Here is a 20,722-nt window from a genome sequence, read left to right on the forward strand (position 1 = left end):
CTGTTTGTGGGACAATTTTATGGGGTGCGGGAGCAAGGGGTGGGCGAGGACCATAGCTTCAATTTTAACAAACCTTCCAATTCAGCCATCAGGCGCGTCCATGCCCAAGCCTGCGGGAGAACCCACACGCTCTCCGGGTAACTCGGCCCTGGGCTGGACCTTTAGTGCTCTTTTTCCCGCCTGACCCCAGCTCGCTCCAGCCTCCTGCTCCGGCCGGCGGGTGCAGGAGCCCGAGCGCCGCTAGGGGATGCAGTGGCTCAAAGGACCGCGCGGGGCCGGGGAGGTTGGAGCCCGCAGGGAGGGCCAATCGCCGCCCGGCCGCAGCCTCGCCCGCTGATTGGCCCTGCCGGGGTCCCGCCCCGCGCCGCTCCGCCCGCCTGGCCGGGCAGCCCTGTCCTCCCCGGGGGCAGCCCTGTCCTCCCCGGGCTGCCCATTGGGCAGAGCGCGGCCGGCCGAGCGGCCCCGGGCTAGGGGCCGGTGGAGGGGCTGGTTTGGTTGGCCGAGGCCTTGAGGGTGGTGGACTGACCGGATTCCCCGGCAGGAACCAAGGGAAAAGTTGGGTTAGGAGCGGAGACGGAGTTTTTCCAATCTTTCCCTCTCTGGCATGCACCAGTGTGGATCAGTGCAATGCAAAAAAAAAAAAAAAAAAAAAAAAAAGGCACACTTGGGTCGTCCACACTGGGTCTTGCTAGGGACGGCTCAGCCGCCTGAGCGGGAGCTAGTGTCTGAAAAAAAAAAAATGCCGGGAGTGGGGTGGGGTGCGGAGGAAGCAAACTGTGACAAAAGCAGCAGGGACGACCCTCCGCCGGAGTCCCCACCTCGAGTCGCCAATGAAAAGCATACCTGGGCAGGCACGCGCTTTGGGTTTCTGAGCAGTTTGACCTGCAGCACACATTTCCAGATGTTTACACTCTCCCCCCAGAACCTTGCATGAAATAATAAAAGTTTTGCCTGTTAAGCGATGAAGAAAAAAAAAAAACAAGTCTGCTGGTCGAAATTAAACTTTATGAATGGGGCACGCCGGTGTCATCCGGACGGAATAATCCAGGCAGCCCGAATGAATCGGCAGGAGCCTGTGCCACATTTAAAGGGCCAGAGCGCGGAATTCTCCCCCCATCCCCACCCCCCGCCGTGCCCGCCCCTCCGGCCCCCGGCCGCCCGCCGGCCTCGCCCACCCGGCCGGCCGCCCCTCCGCGGCGCCCCTTTCCGGTCAGTGGACGGGCGGGGGAGGGGCGGCGTGCGGGGGGTGGGGGCGCAGCCCTGGAAGCCGGTTTGGGTTGCAGTTTCCTTGTGCCGGGGCTCCTGTCCCCTCCTCGCCAGCGCCAGGCTCCTCCCCCCCGGCGCGGATGACACTAGAACCTCCTTAAGTTGCGTCGCGCCACAGCTGTCTGCGAACACTGAGCTGCCTGGCGCCGTCTTGATACTTTCAGAAAGAATGCATTCCCTGTAAAAAAAAAAAATACTGAGCGAGGGAAGAGAGAGGGGGGAAGAGAGAGACGGAGAGAGCGAGACAGAGAGAGCCACGCAATCTGGCCGGGCAGGTCACACGCGTCCTCCTCCTCCTCCTCTTCCTCTTTGCTCCTCGCTACCCAGGTTGGTACTGCTGACTTTTTTTCAAAAGTTGAATTTCTCTCCCACACGCCCTCTCCACTTGGAGAGACCTTTGAAGATTTTCTTTTTCAAAACGCAACTCTTTGCTTTCGTGAAGGGTTTGTTGGGGTTGGAAGGCAGGTCCCGGGACCGGCGTCCCCGAGGGAGGGGGACTTGTCCTCCAGGCTGGGAGCCGCTTGGGCAGTGCTGGGCTGCCGCGAGCCCGGGGCGGGGATGTCCTGGGGACCTCTGCCGGTCCCCGCGCTGCGCGAGGTGCGCGCCCCAGGCGCGGCTGCTCCAGGGGGAGGTGATGCCACCCGGGCTCTCAGGTGCTCTGGTACTTGGGGGCTCATTTAGATCTTTCCCCGCTGCTTCCTTTGCAGGTGAACCGAGGAGGGACTCCGCCTGGGCGCCGCCGAGGAACCCCGGTACAGAGCAGCGTCACCCGCGGAAATCCAGCGTCTTCGCCTCCTGCGCCCGCTTGGGTCGCTTTTTAGTCTTTCCATACTTAATTTTTGGATTTCTCCCCCTTTCTGTTCTTTTTACTAAACCACCCCTCAAAGATTATTTTTTTCTCCTCCAGACCTCCCCGTTTGCCCGCCTCTTTTCCTCTTAGTCCTCTGGCTCCCCCGCCGAAAACAAATCGGTGAAAGACCCCCCTCCACTCCCCTCACCCCGACCCCGGCCTTCGGACGGCGGGAGCGCCCCCCGACCTCCCAGGTCGACGCCCTCCCTCTCCGCGCGCGCGGGTTCCGGGCCCGGCGAGAGGGCGCGAGCGCAGCCGAGGCCATGGAGGTGACGGCGGACCAACCGCGCTGGGTGAGCCACCATCACCCCGCGGTCCTCAACGGGCAGCACCCGGACACGCACCACCCGGGCCTCGGCCACTCCTACATGGACCCGGCGCAGTACCCCCTGCCCGAGGAGGTGGATGTACTTTTTAACATCGACGGCCAAGGCAACCACGTCCCGTCCTACTACGGAAACTCGGTCAGGGCCACGGTGCAGAGGTACCCTCCGACCCACCACGGTGAGTCTGCCCGGGGTGCGACCACCCCTCACCCCCCAACTCTTCGCTTTCCCGGCCCTGGACAGGAAGGGTGGGATCCGGAGCTGGGGAGACAGAACGAAAGTTTCCCCCAGGTATACTTACTGGTTCATTTTCAAGTTAGAAAAAAAAATTGGGGGCCCGGAAATGGACTAGGAGATTGTCTTGCTTGTCGAGAAAACTTATTTATACACATATGTGAGAGAGTGGCAGCAGACGTCTCTGGATGGCCGGTCCTTTCCTAGGGGGCCTGGCACTCACCTGGCTGGCGCCGAGCTGCAGCCCGTGTCCCCGGTGCAGCCGCAGGGTTGGAGGCCCGGGAAGGTCCAGGCGCGCCCAGCCTCTGCCTCCCCGCGCCTGCGGAGCCGGCGCCCGCCGAGCCGGCCTCGGAACTCGGTGCCTGCAGCCGGCCCCGCGCTCCCTGTGGTCTCCGGCGTGTTCCTAGACGGGGTGAGGGGCTTCTTCTGCCCACGTAGCTGCATTTGTCGCTCTCGGCATATTTTCAGAAAGGCCCCAGAGAAGTATTTTTTCACACCCCGCCTCTGGCCTTTCCCCCAAGCTGGTGCGTTTGAGGCTAGTGGCTTTTGGGTAGATTTCCTGCCTCTTGGTTTCGAAAATGGAACTCTAGTGTTTGAAGGTGAGGTTAGGAGGAAAGACTAGGTTAAGGTTGTGAGCTTTTGGGTTTCATACATTCCCGGCTGCACAGAATTTTCCTGCGTCTTCCCTTTCAGGGTTACCCCTTTGCCTGCCTCCCTCTCTCCTCTGGGGCCTACCACAGTGCCCTTTAAGAGGTTTCCACCGGAGACACATCAGGGTTTCCTCTGCCCACGAGGCACTCTGGTTGCCTCTGTCTCCTTTACCTGGACAAGTTTTAGAAGACTCCGGAGGTGTTAAAAAAAAAAAAAAAAGAAAGAAAGAAAGCAAGAAACCCAGGCCTGTGTAGTGAAGCGGGCGAAACCGTTCACACTTTGCAGCTGCAAAGTTTATTCCTTAAAGAAGAAACAGGAGCAGAAAAAAACGGGACTGGAGAGAGCATGAGGTGCAGGGAGGCCGAGGTCTGCAGGGCACCAGCTGGGCGCCCCAGGACCGGCCCCTCCTGCGGTAGGCGCCCTGTGCCCTGCTGTCGCTGGGTTTTTGAAGAGCCGATTCTGCGAATGGGGCGCTCTCTGCCTGTGTTGTGTGCACATCAACAGTGAAGTGGAAATGTGGTTGGTGCAGACTTGATATTATTTACTATCCTACTTCCTGCATAATATGAATCTTAACCCTTGCTATATTCAGAGAACTCTTCTCCACCCTCCTCCTCCCCTTCCTCTGTCTCTCTCTCTCTCTCCCTCTATCTCATGATTTTTACTTTCAGTATTGTTCTTAATGGCTGAATAGAATGACAGATTCTGAGGCAAGTGCTGGATTGAAAGATTCAGCAGCCAGCGTTCCCTGCTTAAAGTGGGAACACTTCCTTGAGTTTATGGTCACCTTCAAATCGTGTGCTTTAGGCCAAATGAGGGGGTCCTTGGTTTCTCGGGACTCAGGTAGACAGGGCACTCGGCGTCCTTTGATTCTTCTAGTTTCCCTCTAGGATTTGGGAGGGTGAGAAAAGCAGGAACACTGACCATCTCAAGGTCCAGCTTTGGAAACTTTGCCCCCGCAGCCCGAGCAGGCAACATTTCATTGCCAATCCCATTTCAGATCTTTTCGGGACCTTGTCAATTCTGAGTAAAACTGAGGTCTCTTGGAAGTAACCCTAAGATGCTCCCCGAGTTACTTCCCAAGCTTCCTCTTCTGGAGGGTGGACACTGGGGAGCTGGGTGTTACTGGTTAGTGTAGGATCCGGGATATTGTACTCTCGGGTGTTGTTCAGAGGTGGGGCCGGGCTCCTTTCAGGCCTCGTCATTTACAGCTGACTCTCTTATCTGGCTGGTTGGGATTAAGGCTAGGATGGGGAACTCTGGGCCATTGAAGCAAACCCATAAATCAAGTCAGGTTCTGGAGAGGGACCTCAGGGAAGTGTGATTTAGAGGCCTCTCTGGAGAGGCCAGTCAGCCCCAGGGCCCTTCTCCTATTCCTTCCCTGCGTTCTTCGGGGAGGCAGGCGCACAGGCCCTGTTTGCATCTGTTGGGACAGCGTAGGAGAGAGGGTGCAGGTCACACCTAGAGATGTGCTTGGCATTTGGTTGCCAGGGAGGCTGGGAATGTCCAGCTGTGTCCCAGGGTCCTCTCACGTGCGTTTCTCTCTTCCCCCTTCTCGGGCCTCCGCCGCCGCCGCCGCCGCTGCTGCTGCTGCTGCAGGGAGTCAGGTGTGCCGCCCGCCGCTGCTGCACGGATCGCTGCCCTGGCTGGATGGCGGCAAAGCCTTGGGCAGCCACCATACCGCCTCGCCTTGGAACCTCAGCCCCTTCTCCAAGACGTCCATCCACCACGGCTCCCCCGGGCCGCTGTCCGTCTATCCCCCGGCCTCGTCGTCCTCCCTGTCAGCGGGCCACTCCAGCCCGCACCTCTTCACCTTTCCGCCCACGCCGCCCAAGGACGTCTCCCCGGACCCGTCCCTGTCCACCCCGGGCTCGGCCGGCTCTGCCCGGCAGGACGAGAAAGAGTGCCTCAAGTACCAGGTGCCGCTGCCCGACAGCATGAAGCTGGAGGCGTCGCACTCCCGCGGCAGCATGCCTGCGCTCGCCGGGGCGTCGTCGTCGGCCCACCACCCCATCACCACCTACCCGCCCTATGTGCCGGAATACAGCTCGGGACTCTTCCCGCCCGGCAGCCTGCTGGGCGGCTCCCCCACCGGCTTCGGATGTAAGTCGCGGCCCAAGGCGCGGTCCAGCACAGGTAAGAGCCGCTTCTTCCATGGGATAGCCTCTCCCCTCCCCTCTAGAATCAGGCCGGACCAAAAAGAGGGGCGCAGCTGGGAGAGAGGGTCCTCTCCTTCCTCTCTCATACCTGGCCTTGGAAGCAGACAGGATACAGGATCTGCATTAAAACTTCCCCAGTGAACCAAGGAAGGAGAAAGACAAACAAAAACAAAATCGTGCCTGGAGCCACGGGGCTCCTAGGTTCTGCTAGGGCAGGGCCGCTTTTGGCTGTGGGAATCCATCTTTAGGGATTTCATGCTTAGAAAAAAAAAAAAGAGAAAGAAAGAAAGAACTCTCCCTCCAGAAGCCTACACACAGGTCTCCCCTGTGACCCCTTTGGCCTTTGTCGTTGGGATTGTTGCTGTCCTCAGTTCAGAGGGGGCCCGCTGGGTCTGCAGGACAGTGCAGCCTTTGTATATGAGGTCTATATGGAGGGAGATAATATATTTGGGGGGGGACAGGAGGAAAGTCCCCCTGGGCCAAAGCAGCCCCATTAGTTTCCTTGGGTGGAAACTGGGGATCCCTTCAGTTTAACTGCACGGACTCTGTTAAAGGTGCTTTGGATGGGGTGGGGATGGAGATGGAGAGCCTCCCTCGTGTGAGCAGAGCTGAGTGGCAGTCAGGTGCCTGGAGGGCGACCTGTGGTGCCTGGGAGGGGGCAGGAAGCAGGCTGGGGGTGTTCCTGCACTCCTGAAGCCAGCAACAGCAGGGAGAGCTGACTGCAAGGTTCTCCAGGTGTGGGCTGTCTCTGCTTATTCTCTTTTCCCAAAAAGTGGATCACATCTGGGGTCAGGCCTGCTGCACTTACTTTCTGGGTATAGCTTTATTAAAACACAGACACACACACACACACACACACACACACACACACACACACACACACACACACGGGAGGTTTGCTTTCAAAATATGATCATCCCTCACCGATTTTATTTCTAACCAAGGTGAGTCAGAAAAAGAGACGAGGGCTGATCGGAGATGAGCTGGAAACTGTATTTGGAACACATGATTTTTAGGGAGGTGATTTTTGAATTTCAGGAGGTGTGTCCCGTTTGGGAAGTCCGCTGTGCCCACTTGGCCTCTCTGCCCTGGGTCTGTGTGGCGGAGGTACAGTCACGGGGAGAGGTGCTGGGCTTGGAGCTGAGCAATCCTGAACCGAGCTCCCCCACTTGGGCGGGAGGCTTTTGGGAGCCCAGTGACCATGAGATCAATTTTCAGGGTTTTGCTTTTTTTTTTTTTTTCCCAGGGTGACATTCCCTGCGACTGCCTGAGCAGGACTGTCTCTATTTAGTTGATATGTTTTAGCTAATCCAATTATTTTCAGACTGCTGCACGCGACAGTTGCATTGTTTATCCCAAGCCAGGAACTTTAATAGAGTCCGGATGCGGTTAGACTGACAGAAAAGCTCAGACCTGCGTGTTCAGTACATGAAAGTAGGCAGCAGGGAGAGGGAGGTGGGCTAGCTGTGGAGTCAAAAAGAAAGCGAGAGGAAGGCGCTGCCCCTGCTGCCTGGGGCTGGACTGGCCAGTGCAGAGCGGGGCAGCCCGCGGGCAGGCCTTGTCCGCGTTGGGGTGGTGGTACTATGGGCAGCGGAGGCAGTGCACCGAAGAGAAACGGGTTACAGCAAAACTCTTGGCTGGAGGCAAAGAGCCAACCTGTGTGCTTTGAGGTTGCAATGGGATTTTTTTTAAATCCTCTTTTCTGGTGGGGCTGTGAGGTGGGGGAAAGGTTGTGGTCTCTGAGGTTGAGGTGGCGGTTCATGTTGGGGGACAGAGTGACTTCTCCAAGACTCTGGTTTTTCCCTGTCCTTGTTTCTGTGCTTCACTCTCCCTCTGGATCGCGCCCACTCTCTGCCTTAAGCTTAGTCCTTTCATTTTCTATCTTTCCTTGGGATTTGGAACATGGGGTGGGTGGGAAAGAGCTGTGGTTTTCCTAAACCAGAGCTGGAAATACCTATACCTTTTTTTTTGGGGGGGGTGGGGTGAGGCCATTGACAATTTTTTTCTTTATTTCCTCCTTCCTACACCTTTTTCACAGTCCCCCAAAACCTAGAGCCCCACACCTAGCCAGCCTGGGGACCGGGGAAGGCAGGGAAGGGAGGGCTCTTTGGGGAGTCTCGAGGGGAAGTTTCCAGGAGCTGCATCCACGGTGTGGGTGGGTAGGTAGATGGGGTGGGAATTCTGGAAGAGGGGATTCTCTTGGTTTTCGCGGTGGCTTGCTTTGCTTGCTTTCTTTTTCGAACCTCTGTGCAAAGCGTTTGCTGCAGGAAGGGACTGAAGAACTGTCAGGGCTGCTGTGTTTTGGAGAAACGGTTGAAGCTGTGGTTAGGGTACCTATTGCTTTCTTAACGCCCGGGCTCTCAGGCCAGGATCTGTGCACACAAAAGACAAAGCTCTCCTTTTTTTTTTTTTTTTTCCTTTTTTCTTTTTGCAAAGTGCCATGGCCATTTCTTAGCTCCTGGGCATCAGGGGGCAACTCCTTACACCTTCCTCTAAACCTCCCCACCTCTCCCTGCTTTGCACAGCCTTGGTATCAGGATTGCAGTGCCAGGCGCAAAGGGCCGTTTGAAAATGGCTGCTGAATGTCAACAGGCCTCACAGCTCTGTGGTTCTTGTCACCTCAGAGAGAGGTGTCCGCCTGAGTAGGTCCTGATAGGCAGTGGGGCGAGGAGAAGGGAAGAGATGAGCAGGAGGGAGGGGGCGGGGGATGGATCTCCATTAGGAAAAAAATTACCCTGCGTGCCCAAGTCACAAACCAAAAGCAACAAAGAGGAAAGAAAAAAAAAAAAACCTACATGAGGCAGTGGCCAACTTGCAGAGTGAATCGACAGAAAATTGCTGCAGTGTGCAGAGCCTTCCCCGGGAGGGAGGTGACTGTCATGAGTTTCAGGGCCCCTCTGTCAAGGAAACTGTTCCGTTCTGCACTGCTTGAAAAATGAAAGGAAATCAGAGCAATCAGGTCGGGCTGGGAGGTCTTCCCAGAGCCAGAGTGCCTAGGCACAGGGCAGCCATCCCTGCTCCCCGCTGCAGTGGCCAGCCCCACCTCACCCTCTGCCTGATGCACATACAGCTTAGATCCTGAATGGCCTTGTCCTAGCAGGATTTGGGGACTGGGCCTGACAGCCCAAGTCAGATCAGGGTGCCTGCAGATAGGGCTGACCCAGGGCCCACTTGGGAAACATAAATGACAGGACTTATGGTTTCATGGTTTGGGCTGCAGCTGGCACTGCCTCACCCACTCGCCAGCTCCTCCTTCCTTCAGGCCACATCATGTCCCTCGGGCTCCAGACCCTGCAAGCGTGTATCATCTGGATGTGATGCAGTCTAACACCCGAGAGCCGGGAAGGGTTGTTGAGCACCTTGGCCTGTCCCTTTGGCCTGCAAGAGTTTTGTCTGTAATCATTTGCAGGAGTTCTTGGATCTAGGCAAGACCCTGTGTTATCCCCCGGCTCAGAGAGCCCTTTTAGAAGCTGCAGGGAAAGGGAACATTTTTTTTTCTTGTAATTTCTCAAGAAAATTCTGGAAAAGCAAATAAGACTAGAAGGACTGGATGTCACCCCTGAGACTCATGGAAGAGTGGACGGGACCCTGTTTTAGTGGCAGAAGTTCCTGCAGAACTTGTCCCTGGAGCCACAGATTAGAGCTGTTCTGGTTCCCTCATCCTCGGTCTGGGGGTTTCCAAAGGCCCCTGAGCTCCCAGGGCTGCCCTGGCACACTTGTCCTCCTTTTTAGAACGGTGAGAATTCCCCAGCACCTCTGGTTCCGCCCCCCCCGCTGCCCCCAGTCTTCCTGGTAGGTTGGCATTAATTGATTTATCACTTAAACTAGAACAATCTTGAGAGCTCATGTTTCTCCCCTGGCCACCCTCCAGCATCTCCCTTCCAGCCCCTGGGTCTCCCTAGTTTGGGTGACCCACTTGAGTTGAGCTGCTTCTACTTCCCGCAGAAAATCGGGGTCCCAGCTCCTTAGCCTACCTCCTTCCCGCCACCTGAGAATTGGAGGAGAGTCTACCAGAAAAGTATCATTCTCTGGCAAAAGTTGAAAAAGACATCATCAGCAAACAGATGTCCCGGGGTCTGAAAGGTCTGCCAAGGATCTTTCTGGGAGGGGGCTGAGGCTGGGTCACTCTTCCAGCCCCACTTTGCCCCACTTTGGGGAGGGAATGGTGCTCAAATGAACCTGGCCTGGCCGGTTTTCTGTTTATTTTGCTTGTTTGTGTTTTCAAAAAAGAAGCTGCAGGCAGGCCTTGGTTAATGAGCCGCCCAAGCGCCACCCTCTCCTGGGTTAATTGCTCTAGTTTGCAGATCTGCAGCTGATCCTCACTCTCTGTCCTAGTTCAACCCTTCCCTTTTATCCTGGTCTGCCTTCCTCTGTCCTTCCTCCTCCTCCAGGGTCCCTGTGTGTACACTGCATTTACACAAACAGGGGCCAGAGCGTCACTTTAGTACAGGTCCCAGGCGCTGAAAGCAAGGGAAAGGAGAGAGTACTCTGTTCTTTTGTACCTGGGGCCGTTTATGCTTTTGTTGGAAGTGAAGTCTAAGGCGGTAGCTACTCAAATCAATCAGCCCCTTGATCAATCTGTACATTGGTTTATTATCTGTTTGTCTATCTAGCCACGGATTAATCTTTCCTTTTCGCCAGCCTCTTCTTCATTCCTTAATCAATCCCTGCAGATAACCCTGCTGATGATAATGGGACGCCTTTGTTTTCCTTTGAGGGAAATGAACGGGGTGTTTTTTTCTTGCTCCTGCCACTGTCCGCGTGTTAGGGTTTGCTCAGGGGGAGTTTTTCAAGTTGCAGTCTGCCTTCCTGGGTGGTTCAGCTTGGTCTTCCCCAGCAGGTCAATCAGCACCGAGATAAATTCCAGTGCTGTGCTGTGTCTTTCCTTGCCACCACTTTGGAGCAGGGGAATGATGGTGCCACAAAACGGCAGTTCCATGGGGGTGGGAGTGGGGGGCATCGTCTAAAGAAGCTGGGAGTGGAAATACTGCCCGGGAGAGGGGGCAGCAAGGAGAGCTTCTGGCTTTTCCTCTTCTCCCCTTGTGCCCAGTATGGTCAGCTTTGTGGCTGTGTGTCCCTTCTTGAAGTGACTTATCCGTGTTCTTGTTTTCAGAAGGCAGGGAGTGTGTGAATTGTGGGGCGACCTCGACTCCGCTGTGGCGGCGAGATGGTACCGGGCACTACCTGTGCAACGCTTGCGGGCTCTACCACAAAATGAACGGGCAGAACCGGCCGCTCATCAAGCCCAAAAGGAGGCTGGTAAGTTTTTGCAGGCGAGGAGCTACGCCATATTGACCATTGGTGTTTTTCATTTCCTCTCTTTAGGAGGGACAGGTTTCGACAGGAAATTGGCAGGACAGTTCAATATCATTTTGGCTTGCTTGGGACTGGTTTTTTAGATTTTTTTTTTTCAAATCAGCTATAAAACAAAACAAACTCTATTCTAATTACTCTTCATGTGTCTTAAGTCACTTCTCTACGTTTTTTTTTTTTTTTTCCAAACCCTAATCTGAAAGGCATTCCCCTAATAGAGTAGTTGTGTCGGTGGGAGCAGGGCTGCTGCTTTCAGATGCCCTGAGGATCACCGTTGCACAGACAAGAAATTCAGTGTGTGGGTTTAGTGGAGAGGCCCAGGAACCACCTGTAAGGTGTTCCTGAGATTGTTGAAGGTGTGTGCTGAGGGAGGTGTTGCAGGCTCCGAGCTGTGGGTGACTCTGCTGTGCTAGTACTGGATGGGGCCCATTCACTGCGTTCTGGAGGCAGCCAGCCTCCTGCTCACTCAGAGGGCTTTGGGAAAAGTTTGGTCAATCTGTCTTGTCTCTTGGTCACATTTGGTCTCATTTTTTGTTTGAACATCTGCCAGAAAGTAGGGTGATCGTATTTATATATAATGAAAAAAAAAAGTATGTTTTAGATTTTTCTATCCTTCCTGTTTTTAAACATCTTGACCACTAGGAGAGGTTGGCAAAGTCTCATACTGGCAAGCATATATCAAGAAGACTAGCAGGAGGGGTTCCCTTTGGCCGGGGGACTTGGAAAATTCTGGCCAGGTGTGTTAGTAGCGGAGGCTGGGTGAGGACGGCTGTGAGCACGGATGACTGTGAGCACGTGGGGATAGCGGCTCTCTTGTGAGGCTGAGGGACTGGGCAGGGGGACCATTCCCCCCCCCCCCCCCGCAGAGGTGAATGGGTGAATTAGCATCTGTCACATTCTCGAGGTGGGGGGAGGCCACCGCTGTAGGATTTTTAAAGAATGATTTGTTTCCCCCCCTCCCTTCCCCCATCAGAACGTAGTGCAACTCAACACCTTTCATATCCTCTTTAGAAAAAGGAAAAACTTTCTAGGGATGGAAGAGCCCATGTGACTTCTGGCAACCCTTGATCTGCGGCTTGATTCTTTCTGATCTTTGCCCTTGTCTCTAACTTTCTCAACTTCCCGCCTGCTCCTCCTCCCGCAGCTTGGCATCTCTCTAATTTTTTTTTCTTTGCTCTCATGTGCTAAAGTAACTTCCTAGGAAAAAGCTGCCGGATATCTGAGCACTAGAGATAACTCCTAAATGACAACTTGGCTTCCCCCAACCTAAACATCAAAAAAAAAAAAAATGGCTGGAGGTGTGAGTACCGAGTGAGTGTGATCACACCACAAAAGATTGTTCTGAATCACTGAAAACCTGGTGTTCACGAATAAAAAAAAGAAAGAGAAAACTAACAGCAGGCTTCTTGTTAGAATATGTCTGAGGCCATTATACTTTTTTAAAGTTAAAATACAGAAGGGAAAAACAGATTAAAAGTGTCATGTGCCCCGCCTGGTTTAGTGAGCAGGAGTTCATTTGACATTTTCTGCTACTATCTGTACAGATGGCCGAGGGGGGTTCTACTTCCGTTTTATATCACTTTATCTCCATCATCTTTCATAGGAAACCTCTTGAACTCTGAGTAGTAATTACCTTTAATTCTGTAATTCACTGGTGGTCACATTTTAAGCTATTGTTTCTTTCTTAACTATCTTGTGCTGAGCGATTTGATGCTTTTAGTTCTATAAAATTCATATAATTACAGGGACACACACACACACACACATTTAATTTCTTATATGTGCTCGATTTCTGAACATCTGAAACTGACTTTTTCCTCCTTTGCTGTCATTTGGTCCTTTTAGCCCAGCTCCCTTGTTCTGGCTTGCCATTTTCATTTTCTCCATTGGCAGGTTGGCTAAAGGTCACTCAGCCCCTAAGGTAGCTAGCCCTTCTGTGAAAGGCTGAACACAGAATTAAACGAGTACGGGAAGTAGGTGGTATGAATCAAGACTAGAGCCATGGATTCTTTTTTTTTCCCCTCCATTGGTGTTACCAGGACGTTCTCTTGTCTCACAGCTGGCAAACAGCTGAGTGCCTTGCTTTGTGAATACTCCCTGCTGGTGAGCCAGTGTCTTGGAGAGGGTGTATGGAGTTTACGTTGACTTTGCGGCACTGGAGCCGTCTTCTTGAGCCGGCTTTGTGTTTATGTTCTCATCCAGAGCCTGGCCTTGGTCGTTGAACACTGATTTTCCAGTTGGCACAATGTGGCTGCACTCTGCGCTTGAAATGGTTGCGTGGAGAGACCTGGGAGTTGATGCCAGTCAATGAGACCCAAGTATTTCTTATTACCACTAATCGCATGTAATTGCCAAGAGCCTTAAGCACTGGCTTTACGTGTAGCATTTTTCTCCTCAAGGGGCTGCGAGTGAAGTAGTTCTGTTCAGTGTCGAACTGCATGTGTTGTGGGCACAGGCCTGTGGTGGTGGCATCTGTGCTTCCGGACCCCCTGAGTTATTTTCCTCGAAGTAGACAACAAAAGAAGTATTCGCTTCTGCGTTGTGATACATAAGAGCCGTTTTTAATTTCCAGTTTCTTCGAATACCAAAAAGTTACTTAAAAAAATAAAAACAGTCATAGCTCTGTTGTTTCTAGCATATACAAATGTATTTATGGAACAATTTAGTGGCTTTGAAAGACAAGGAATCAGTCTTGGAGTTTGCCACTGGGTTTTCCCTGTTCGGCAGCTCTGGGTGCTTCGCCTGGCACTTCGCTTGGGAAAATATTGGTAGGGAAGTGTGCTGGCATGCCTGTCGCTTCCAGCGCGTGCTTTCTAGCCATACCAGTGTGTCCTTGATCACAGGCGAAGGTGACTTAAACTCCTTCCCCTTCCCGGGCCATTCCCTGGGTAGTATTTTGGAGACAGGTACAGGAATAATTTCAAACTTCCAGACTTTTTACTGTGGGAAGTGAGGAAGAGGAGATAGGTGTCTGTGTGTAGGAACTCAGCTGCATTTTCTTTCACAGTCCTTGAGATTAAAAAATATATATGTGTGTGTGTGCATATATATATACATACATATGTGAATACACACACACAGATAATAGTTATCTGACATACGTAACTGTGCTGAGAAACGAAAGGAAAATCTTCTCTCTGGACTGGTGGCTACCCACAGGGAGGGAGGGTGGCAGTCCCAGGGTCTGCAAGCCAGGGTCTGGCTGTGTGCATGGGGGACTGGCGCTGGTTCCACAGGGTGGCCTGCTTGGTGCTGCTTGCTGCCCTGTTCATGCGTGCCTTGTATGTTCAGACCTGTCCTGTCCCGGGAGGTCTTGGCGTTGTATGATCTAAGTGCGGCTGTGGCTGCGGCTGCTGTCTTGATGCCCAGTAGACTGTGTGCTCACTAATCCTCTTGGGGTTTAGGTTCTCTGTCTAAGCCCTCCTGTGGGCTTGGGGCTGGTGAACAAGACAGCTCAAAGGCCGGTGCCAACATGCACTTGAGTCATGAGGAATTGCTGCCCACAGCCCCTGAAGCTTCTGGTAGCGGCTCTGGCTCTTGAAGCCGCTAGCGTTCTGTCCTGCAGAACCACACCTTGTATACTGACCGTGTTACTCTGTTCCCGAACACTCCAAGCCAGTGGATTGGCTAGCTTTCTTCTCCAGGCAGCTTTTGGGGACCTTGATGACTTTCATGTGGGCCACTTGATAGTTTTGATTTCAATGATAATTTCTTTCTTTTGCTTTTTTTTTCCCCTTCAAGCCTGTCTGTGTAGTTATGACTACACGTTTAACATTTGTTCTGATTTTACCTTCTCCTCCCTCCCCCCCCGCCACCCCCCCGGCTTCCAGTCTGCAGCCAGGAGAGCCGGTACTTCCTGTGCGAACTGTCAGACCACCACAACCACCCTGTGGAGGAGGAATGCCAATGGGGACCCTGTCTGCAATGCCTGCGGGCTCTACTACAAGCTGCACAATGTAAGTGGGACCGGGACCAGCCAGAACAGTGTGATGGGGGGGGGCGGATCCCTTTATGGTGATATGCAGTTGGAAGCAGCCCAGTCGCCTCTGCCATCTCTCTGGGGTCAGAAGATGGGCCTCACAGGATGAGTGCAATAGGATCTTGTTGAGAAAATGACTTGGCCCAGCCTAGTCTCGCTGAGCCTGAAGGGGTCTGTGGACAGAGCGCGACATGACTCACTGAGTATGTTTTGAACACATGACATGAAGTGTGGCAATCTGATATGCTTGGTGGGCCTGTCTGGGTTTGAAAAGAAAAAAGGAAAGAAAGAAAGAAAAAAAATCTTCCCCATGGAAATCAAGAAGTGTAACCTACCAAGTCTGTTGTGAAGTTTGCTTGCATTTTCAACTTTTTGCAAAAAGTGAAAGAGAGCATGCGAGGGAAAAGAGCGAAAGAGAAAGGTAAATACAATTGTCATGCGTGGCACAGGCGTTCCTGCAGCCCGGAGGACCCCTCCAGTTACTGAGGGGGAAAGAGTATGCGCTAGACCTGTGCCTGGAATTTTAAATGGTTTCTCTGTTTAAAAGGCATGAAATGAAATGTCTGAGAGATTTCATCTGATGTCTTTGTCCTAAGCAGCGTTTGCTCATGGAGTTCCTAAGGACCGAGGCTGCATGGGGCTGTTACAGCAGGGAGAAATGGCCCAGCTTTTCCCCCTGGACAGTGTGTTAGCAGGAGAGATGCTGGACACCCTGACTAGCCGGATCTTTCCTAACCTTTGGGCCTTAGCTCCTCCCATTGTGAAAATAGCTTTATCTTTAGGGGTGGGAAAAAAAAAGTCAGGTAATTTTCCTGCAAAAGAACTGTTGACGGTGACCCTGATGAAGCTTCACGTTTACATTAATCTCATAGAACACAATGGACATGTCTCCCCTCTCCCTTCCCTGTCTCTGCCTCTGCTCCTGTATAACGTTTTCTAATTCCCCTGAAATCTCTTGGCCAACTGATTTTGGTAAACTCTAAGACTGAATGGGAAAGAGGCAGGGATTTTTTTTTTTTTTTTGCTTGGGGCCCTTCTGGCAATCCACTTGTCTTACCCAGGATTCTCTGGGCGCTGGGGAGGAAGCTGTGAGTCATGCACAACTTCTCAGGGTGACTTTGGGGAGCAGTGGATGCTTCCTGCTGAGTGTCCTCCTGACCTCCGTTCTTGTGCAGTACCCGGCGTTCTTGAACCTGGAGTCTTAACCTTGACCCGTTCCTCTTTCTCAGAGTTTGAAAAGTTTGTACACCGTGACCAGCAATTAAAGCAAAGTCTCAGTTTTATTTTGGGGAGAGTTTTTGTCCCTGCAGTGGAGATAAGCTTTGGGATTCCCATCTTGAGGATTTGGGGGTGCATTTGTGTTTGAGTAGCTAGCCCGACATCGGGATAAGCCGTGAAGTTATTTTGGTTTTGTCGTTTATGGCTCTCCAACAACTTTCCTGTTTCTTGAGTGCAGTCCAGCCTTAGCAAGATCCAAGGTGTAGACAGGACAGAAATGCTTTTTTTGGTCAGCTTTGCTTGAAGAAATTATGACTCAGAAAATCAAGCTTTTATGAGGCGAGGAAGCTGATAAAATACAAGAGCCAAGCGCGATTTTAGGGTATCGCATGTTCCCCGGTGTCCAGTAGAATTAGAATGAATGGGAGGACCATTAGAAGGTAAACACTCCCCTATTTCAGGGCATATCAGAGTCATCAGGAATGGTGTGTATATGTGCATTTCTTTCCTGTTTCCACGGAGGTAGGGATTGTGGGAAATCAATCAGCTATATATTTTTGAACAGTTAGCTGTGATGAGATCTGGCCTCGCTGGTGCCCTTTCTAAACATATTTGTATCTTTGTAGCTGAGCTCTTGTGACTGAGAGATAGAAACATGCTCACCCCCAGCTAGGGGTTTTTTTTTGTGTTCTCTGGTTCAATAGAACTTGGGGAAAGGAGGCGATTTCTACATGCTTAACAATCAGAGATAGTAATCTATTAACATTTTCTCCATGTTAGGTTTTGTTCTGCCCATCCAGAGATCTGTAGCTGTGTGCCATAATTTCCTTTCTTCTTATCTGGGTGTTTAGATAACTGCATATCGCTCTATCAGCGTGTCTGGGTGGTGTTGTGACTAGCTATCTGGGACCGGGTGGCTATCTGTGTAACCAGATATTATATTTAGATATCTGGCTATGTATATCTGATGCCAGAGGAAGGAGCCGGTGTATCTACACAGTATCTTGAGGGAGATGGGATGTGGGAGTAGATTCCTGTCATCTCTGTGGGGCTGCCTCTTTATCTTGATGAGAACTTTGAGGAAGGAACCCTGAGATATTCTTCTGGCCGTGACCTTCCCCGGCTGGCTCTTACCCCACTACCCACATTGCTCCGCAGGCGCAGCAGTAAGGAGGTGTGAGCTTCAGTGTGGAGCTTCTATAGGTGAGCCCAGGGAGCTGGGCGCTTGCTGCTCCCAGCAGCATGTTTTAACTTGGTTCTTTGGATCCTCGGTTCCTTAGCTGTTGTTTCTGGTGTTGGGAGCAGCCAGGCAGCTCCCAGAGCGAGGAGAAACCCCTTTCTCTGCCGTTAAGAACCCTGCTAGAAATGACTGGTTGCCAGGCTCCCCCAGCTCCCCTGGGTCACTCTGAAAAAGCTGGAACCAGACATGGACTCTTGGAGTCTCTTTGCTACATTTCCCTTGGAACCTGGCTAGATGTGGATATTCGATTATTCGTTGTTGAGGTCAGTTTGACACGCTCCACACGGGGAGTGGGCTCAGTGGACTTTGTAGAGTTGAGAGAGGGGATGGGGCTGGCTGTCTGAGGGAGTGAAGTCTTCAGAATGAGAGTCCATGTTTGATCTTTGCTCTTCCTGTTGAGGGATAAGAGCACCTTGCTTGCTAACACGGTGCTTGGCACACTTCAAGTGGGTATTAAATACTAGCTGATGTTTGTGTCGTTAGGAATAAAGAGGCAGGAACAGGAGAGTGCACCTGCCCAGCACGGCAAGGCAGCAGAATAGGCACAGCCTTGGTGCACACACATTCCAGGGACAGATTTTACAGCAGCTGTCACTACGCAAAGGCCAGGTTGGAAGGGAAGCAACCAAAAAATGACCCTAGCAGGCTATTCCAGTCGCAGGCTCTCTGAGGCGGAGAAACACATAAAGACATGGTAGGGATTTCTAAGTCCTAAGTTAGGTTTATCAGATGAGTAGATGGAACGATGGTGTTTCCCTCTTAAAGATTATTCAATAGCCTCTTCTCTCCTGCACTGTTCTTTTAAAATTTATTCAGTCAACAGAGAGACAGAGCTCCCTCCTTCTGGTTCCCTCCTCGGATGGGCACAACAGCCAGGGCTCTACCAGGAGCCTAGAACTCCACGTAGGTCTCCCATGTCAGCAGCAGGGACCCAAGGACCCGAGCCATCACCTGCAGCTTTCCAAGGGTGCACGTCATTAGAAGGTAGAATTAGGAGTCAACTGGGACTCGAACCCCGGGCACTCAGAAGGGGCTGGACTGGCTAGAAGCCAGGAGTCCAGAACTCCAACCAGGTCTCCCTGAGGGGTGGTGGGGCCAGGGACACTCGGGCCTTCCTGCGCTGTTTTCCAAGGTGCGTTATACACAGGGAGCTGGTTTGAAAGTGAGGCAGCTGAGACTCAACCAGGCACCCAGATGGTGGATAGTGGCACGCAAGAGGCTGCCCGACCCACCGTGCCAACAGTGCCAGGTGTTCTCCCCGCCACAATCATTGCTGCTGCTTAGTTTAACGAATACGTTCTGGATGGAGCATCTTGCCTAAGATCTATCCTTTGGTGTCACGAAGTCCTGGAGGCCTCCTGTTGGAGTGCCCGTCTCACACACCGAGTCTGCAGGACTTGGCTTTCTTGGGAAGGAAGCAGGTTTGAGGGGGAAGGAAGGTGCAACTGCAAACCCAAAGAGACCCTTGGCCTTGGGGAGGCCAGCGTAGCCTGTGTCAGTGTGGGAGAAAACATCTCAAAGGCAGCAAAAAAAAAAGGTAAAAAAAAAAAATTGATCTTTGTTTAGATTAACAGACCCCTGACTATGAAGAAGGAAGGCATCCAGACCAGAAACCGAAAAATGTCTAGCAAATCCAAAAAGTGCAAAAAGGTGCACGACACGCTGGAGGACTTCCCCAAGAGCAGCTCGTTCAACCCGGCCGCCCTGTCCAGACACATGTCTTCTTTGAGCCACATCTCTCCGTTCAGTCACTCCAGCCACATGCTGACCACGCCCACGCCGATGCACCCGCCGTCCAGCCTCTCCTTTGGACCTCACCATCCCTCCAGTATGGTGACCGCCATGGGTTAAGAGCCCAGCCCGATGTGTACAGGTCTCTGAGCGAGAGAGAGCCCCCCCCAGTCCCTTCTACTTGCGTTTTTGCAGGAGCAGTATCATGAAGCCCCATCGCGATGGATGTGTGTTGGCGAAGGCCGAGAAGCAAAACGACGGTTGCCACTTTTGCAGAAGAGCTCACGGCGACCGCTGAATCGGGATCCCATTTGTGAATAAGCCATTCAGACTCTCATATTCCCTATTTAACAGGGTCTTCAGTGCTGTGAAAAAAAAAAAAACAAAACAAAACAGAAAAATTTAAAAAAAAAACCAACAAAAACCACTGAACATTGCATATAACTTATATTATAAGAAATAACTGTACGTTCGAGGAAGACTTTATTGCACCTGGGTAGCTGTAAGGAAAGCATGAAGGACACCGAGCATCGTAAGGAATCTGGGCGAAACAAAGCGTGCAAATTCAGGAGAAGCTAGGTCTGAGATCCAGATGGACTCACTGCCAGTTGTGTTTCCTTTCACTGGCCACACTTGTTTGATGCATTAAGAGTGGGGTGGGGGGGAGAAAGAAAAAGAAAAAAGAAAAAAAGAAAAAAAGAAAAACGTTGTAGGCAAATCATTCGTTCCAAGCTGTGGGTCTCTGCGCAGCAAATCTCAGTTGTGGGCAGTCGCTCTTAAGAACTCACACGTTGCCACTGAGGGTTTGGAATAGTCTATCCCTAGGCCTACATACTTTGTGAATAAGTCCCTGTAATTGTTGTCTGTATGTATAATTCAAAGCACCGAAATAAGAAAAGATGTAGATTTATTTCATCCTATTATACAGACTGAATTGTTGTATAAATTTATTTACTGCTAGTGTTAAGAATTATTCTTTTTTTTTTTCTGTTGTTTTAATATTTTCCTACTTTCTCCCATTTTTTGGTTGAATAAACTAGATTACATTCGGTTGACCTAAGGTGGTTGTGGTTCGGAGGGTTTGTTTTCTATTTTGGTTTTTTTTTTGGATGATATTTATTAAATAGCTTCTACGGGACAGCGGTATCTGTCTTCTCATCCCCTTCGCAGCCTGTGCTCCGAGGGTAGCAATGTATGGGCTACCGCCGTGCATGTCAGCGACCTTGGCCCTGCAAGGCCCCGCGTCCTGATTGCTGCCTGGCTCATTGTCGTCTGCCCTGTCATGTTCTGTGTTAGTGATCACTGCCTTTAATACAGTCTGTTGGAATACTACTCTAAAACTAATCATAATAAAGTGAAACTATTTTAAAATAACAAGTGGTGGCCAAGCTTTTACAGAATCTGGTAGCTCTAGTTAATTTAAGAAAAAAAAATTTTTTTTAAACAAATGTTTAATTGATTCCCTGGGAGACAATGCTCATTCCAGTTTAGTCAACATATATTCTTTTGGGAGGCTGGGAATGCGTGCAGTTCTACGGGCAGCCTGGAGGGATTCATGCTGGGGTTGGAGGAACTTGGGGCACCCCCCTAGCGAGCTGAGGTTTTCTCTCCAGAGGCGTCCTCTGAGAAGTGGGAAGGTTTCCACACCTCACAGTGGCGGCTACAGCGATGGGTCTCAGCCCTGTGAGAGCCTGCCTCAGTTCATTTCTGGTTTGCTTTTTCTCTAACACCACGGTGGAAGGGTATATTGAAACT

The 20,722-nt window shown here is 51.8% G+C and overlaps 1 protein-coding gene across 3 annotated transcripts; it reads left to right on the plus strand.

Annotated features, from left to right (window-relative positions):
- The first annotated feature begins 1,429 nt into the window (after nucleotides 1–1,429).
- GATA3 (GATA binding protein 3) lies at nucleotides 1,430–20,341 on the plus strand. Of its 3 annotated transcripts, none has more exons than XM_040967910.1 (6): nucleotides 1,430–1,593; nucleotides 1,974–2,620; nucleotides 4,927–5,463; nucleotides 10,603–10,745; nucleotides 14,630–14,755; nucleotides 18,803–20,341. In XM_040967910.1, the coding sequence occupies exons 2-6, from the start codon at nucleotides 2,380–2,382 to the stop codon at nucleotides 19,085–19,087; spliced, it is 1,332 nt and encodes a 443-aa protein (XP_040823844.1). In that variant the 5' UTR covers nucleotides 1,430–1,593; nucleotides 1,974–2,379; the 3' UTR covers nucleotides 19,088–20,341. The 3 variants fall into 3 exon arrangements, with proteins under 3 accessions (XP_040823844.1, XP_040823842.1, XP_040823843.1); XM_040967908.1 differs by having other exon boundaries at nucleotides 1,431–1,593; nucleotides 10,600–10,745; XM_040967909.1 differs by having other exon boundaries at nucleotides 1,431–2,620; nucleotides 10,600–10,745.
- The last annotated feature ends 381 nt before the right edge of the window (nucleotides 20,342–20,722 follow it).

This window comes from Ochotona curzoniae, unplaced genomic scaffold (assembly GCF_017591425.1).
Source record: "Ochotona curzoniae isolate NIBS_2020 unplaced genomic scaffold, NIBS_Ocur_1.0 scaffold_4683, whole genome shotgun sequence".
In the NCBI taxonomy this organism is placed as follows: Eukaryota; Metazoa; Chordata; class Mammalia; order Lagomorpha; family Ochotonidae; genus Ochotona; species Ochotona curzoniae.

What these genes read in the sequence shown, in the direction of transcription:
- GATA3 (XM_040967909.1), top strand. Translation starts at nt 2,380, where the DNA reads ATGGAGGTGACGGCGGACCAACCGCGCTGGGTGAGCCACCATCACCCC. An exon ending in GTACCCTCCGACCCACCACG is followed by an intron (nt 2,621 to 4,926) that starts GTGAGTCTGCCC and finishes CTGCTGCTGCAG; the next exon opens with GGAGTCAGGTGTGCCGCCCG. An exon ending in TCAAGCCCAAAAGGAGGCTG is followed by an intron (nt 10,746 to 14,629) that starts GTAAGTTTTTGC and finishes CCCGGCTTCCAG; the next exon opens with TCTGCAGCCAGGAGAGCCGG.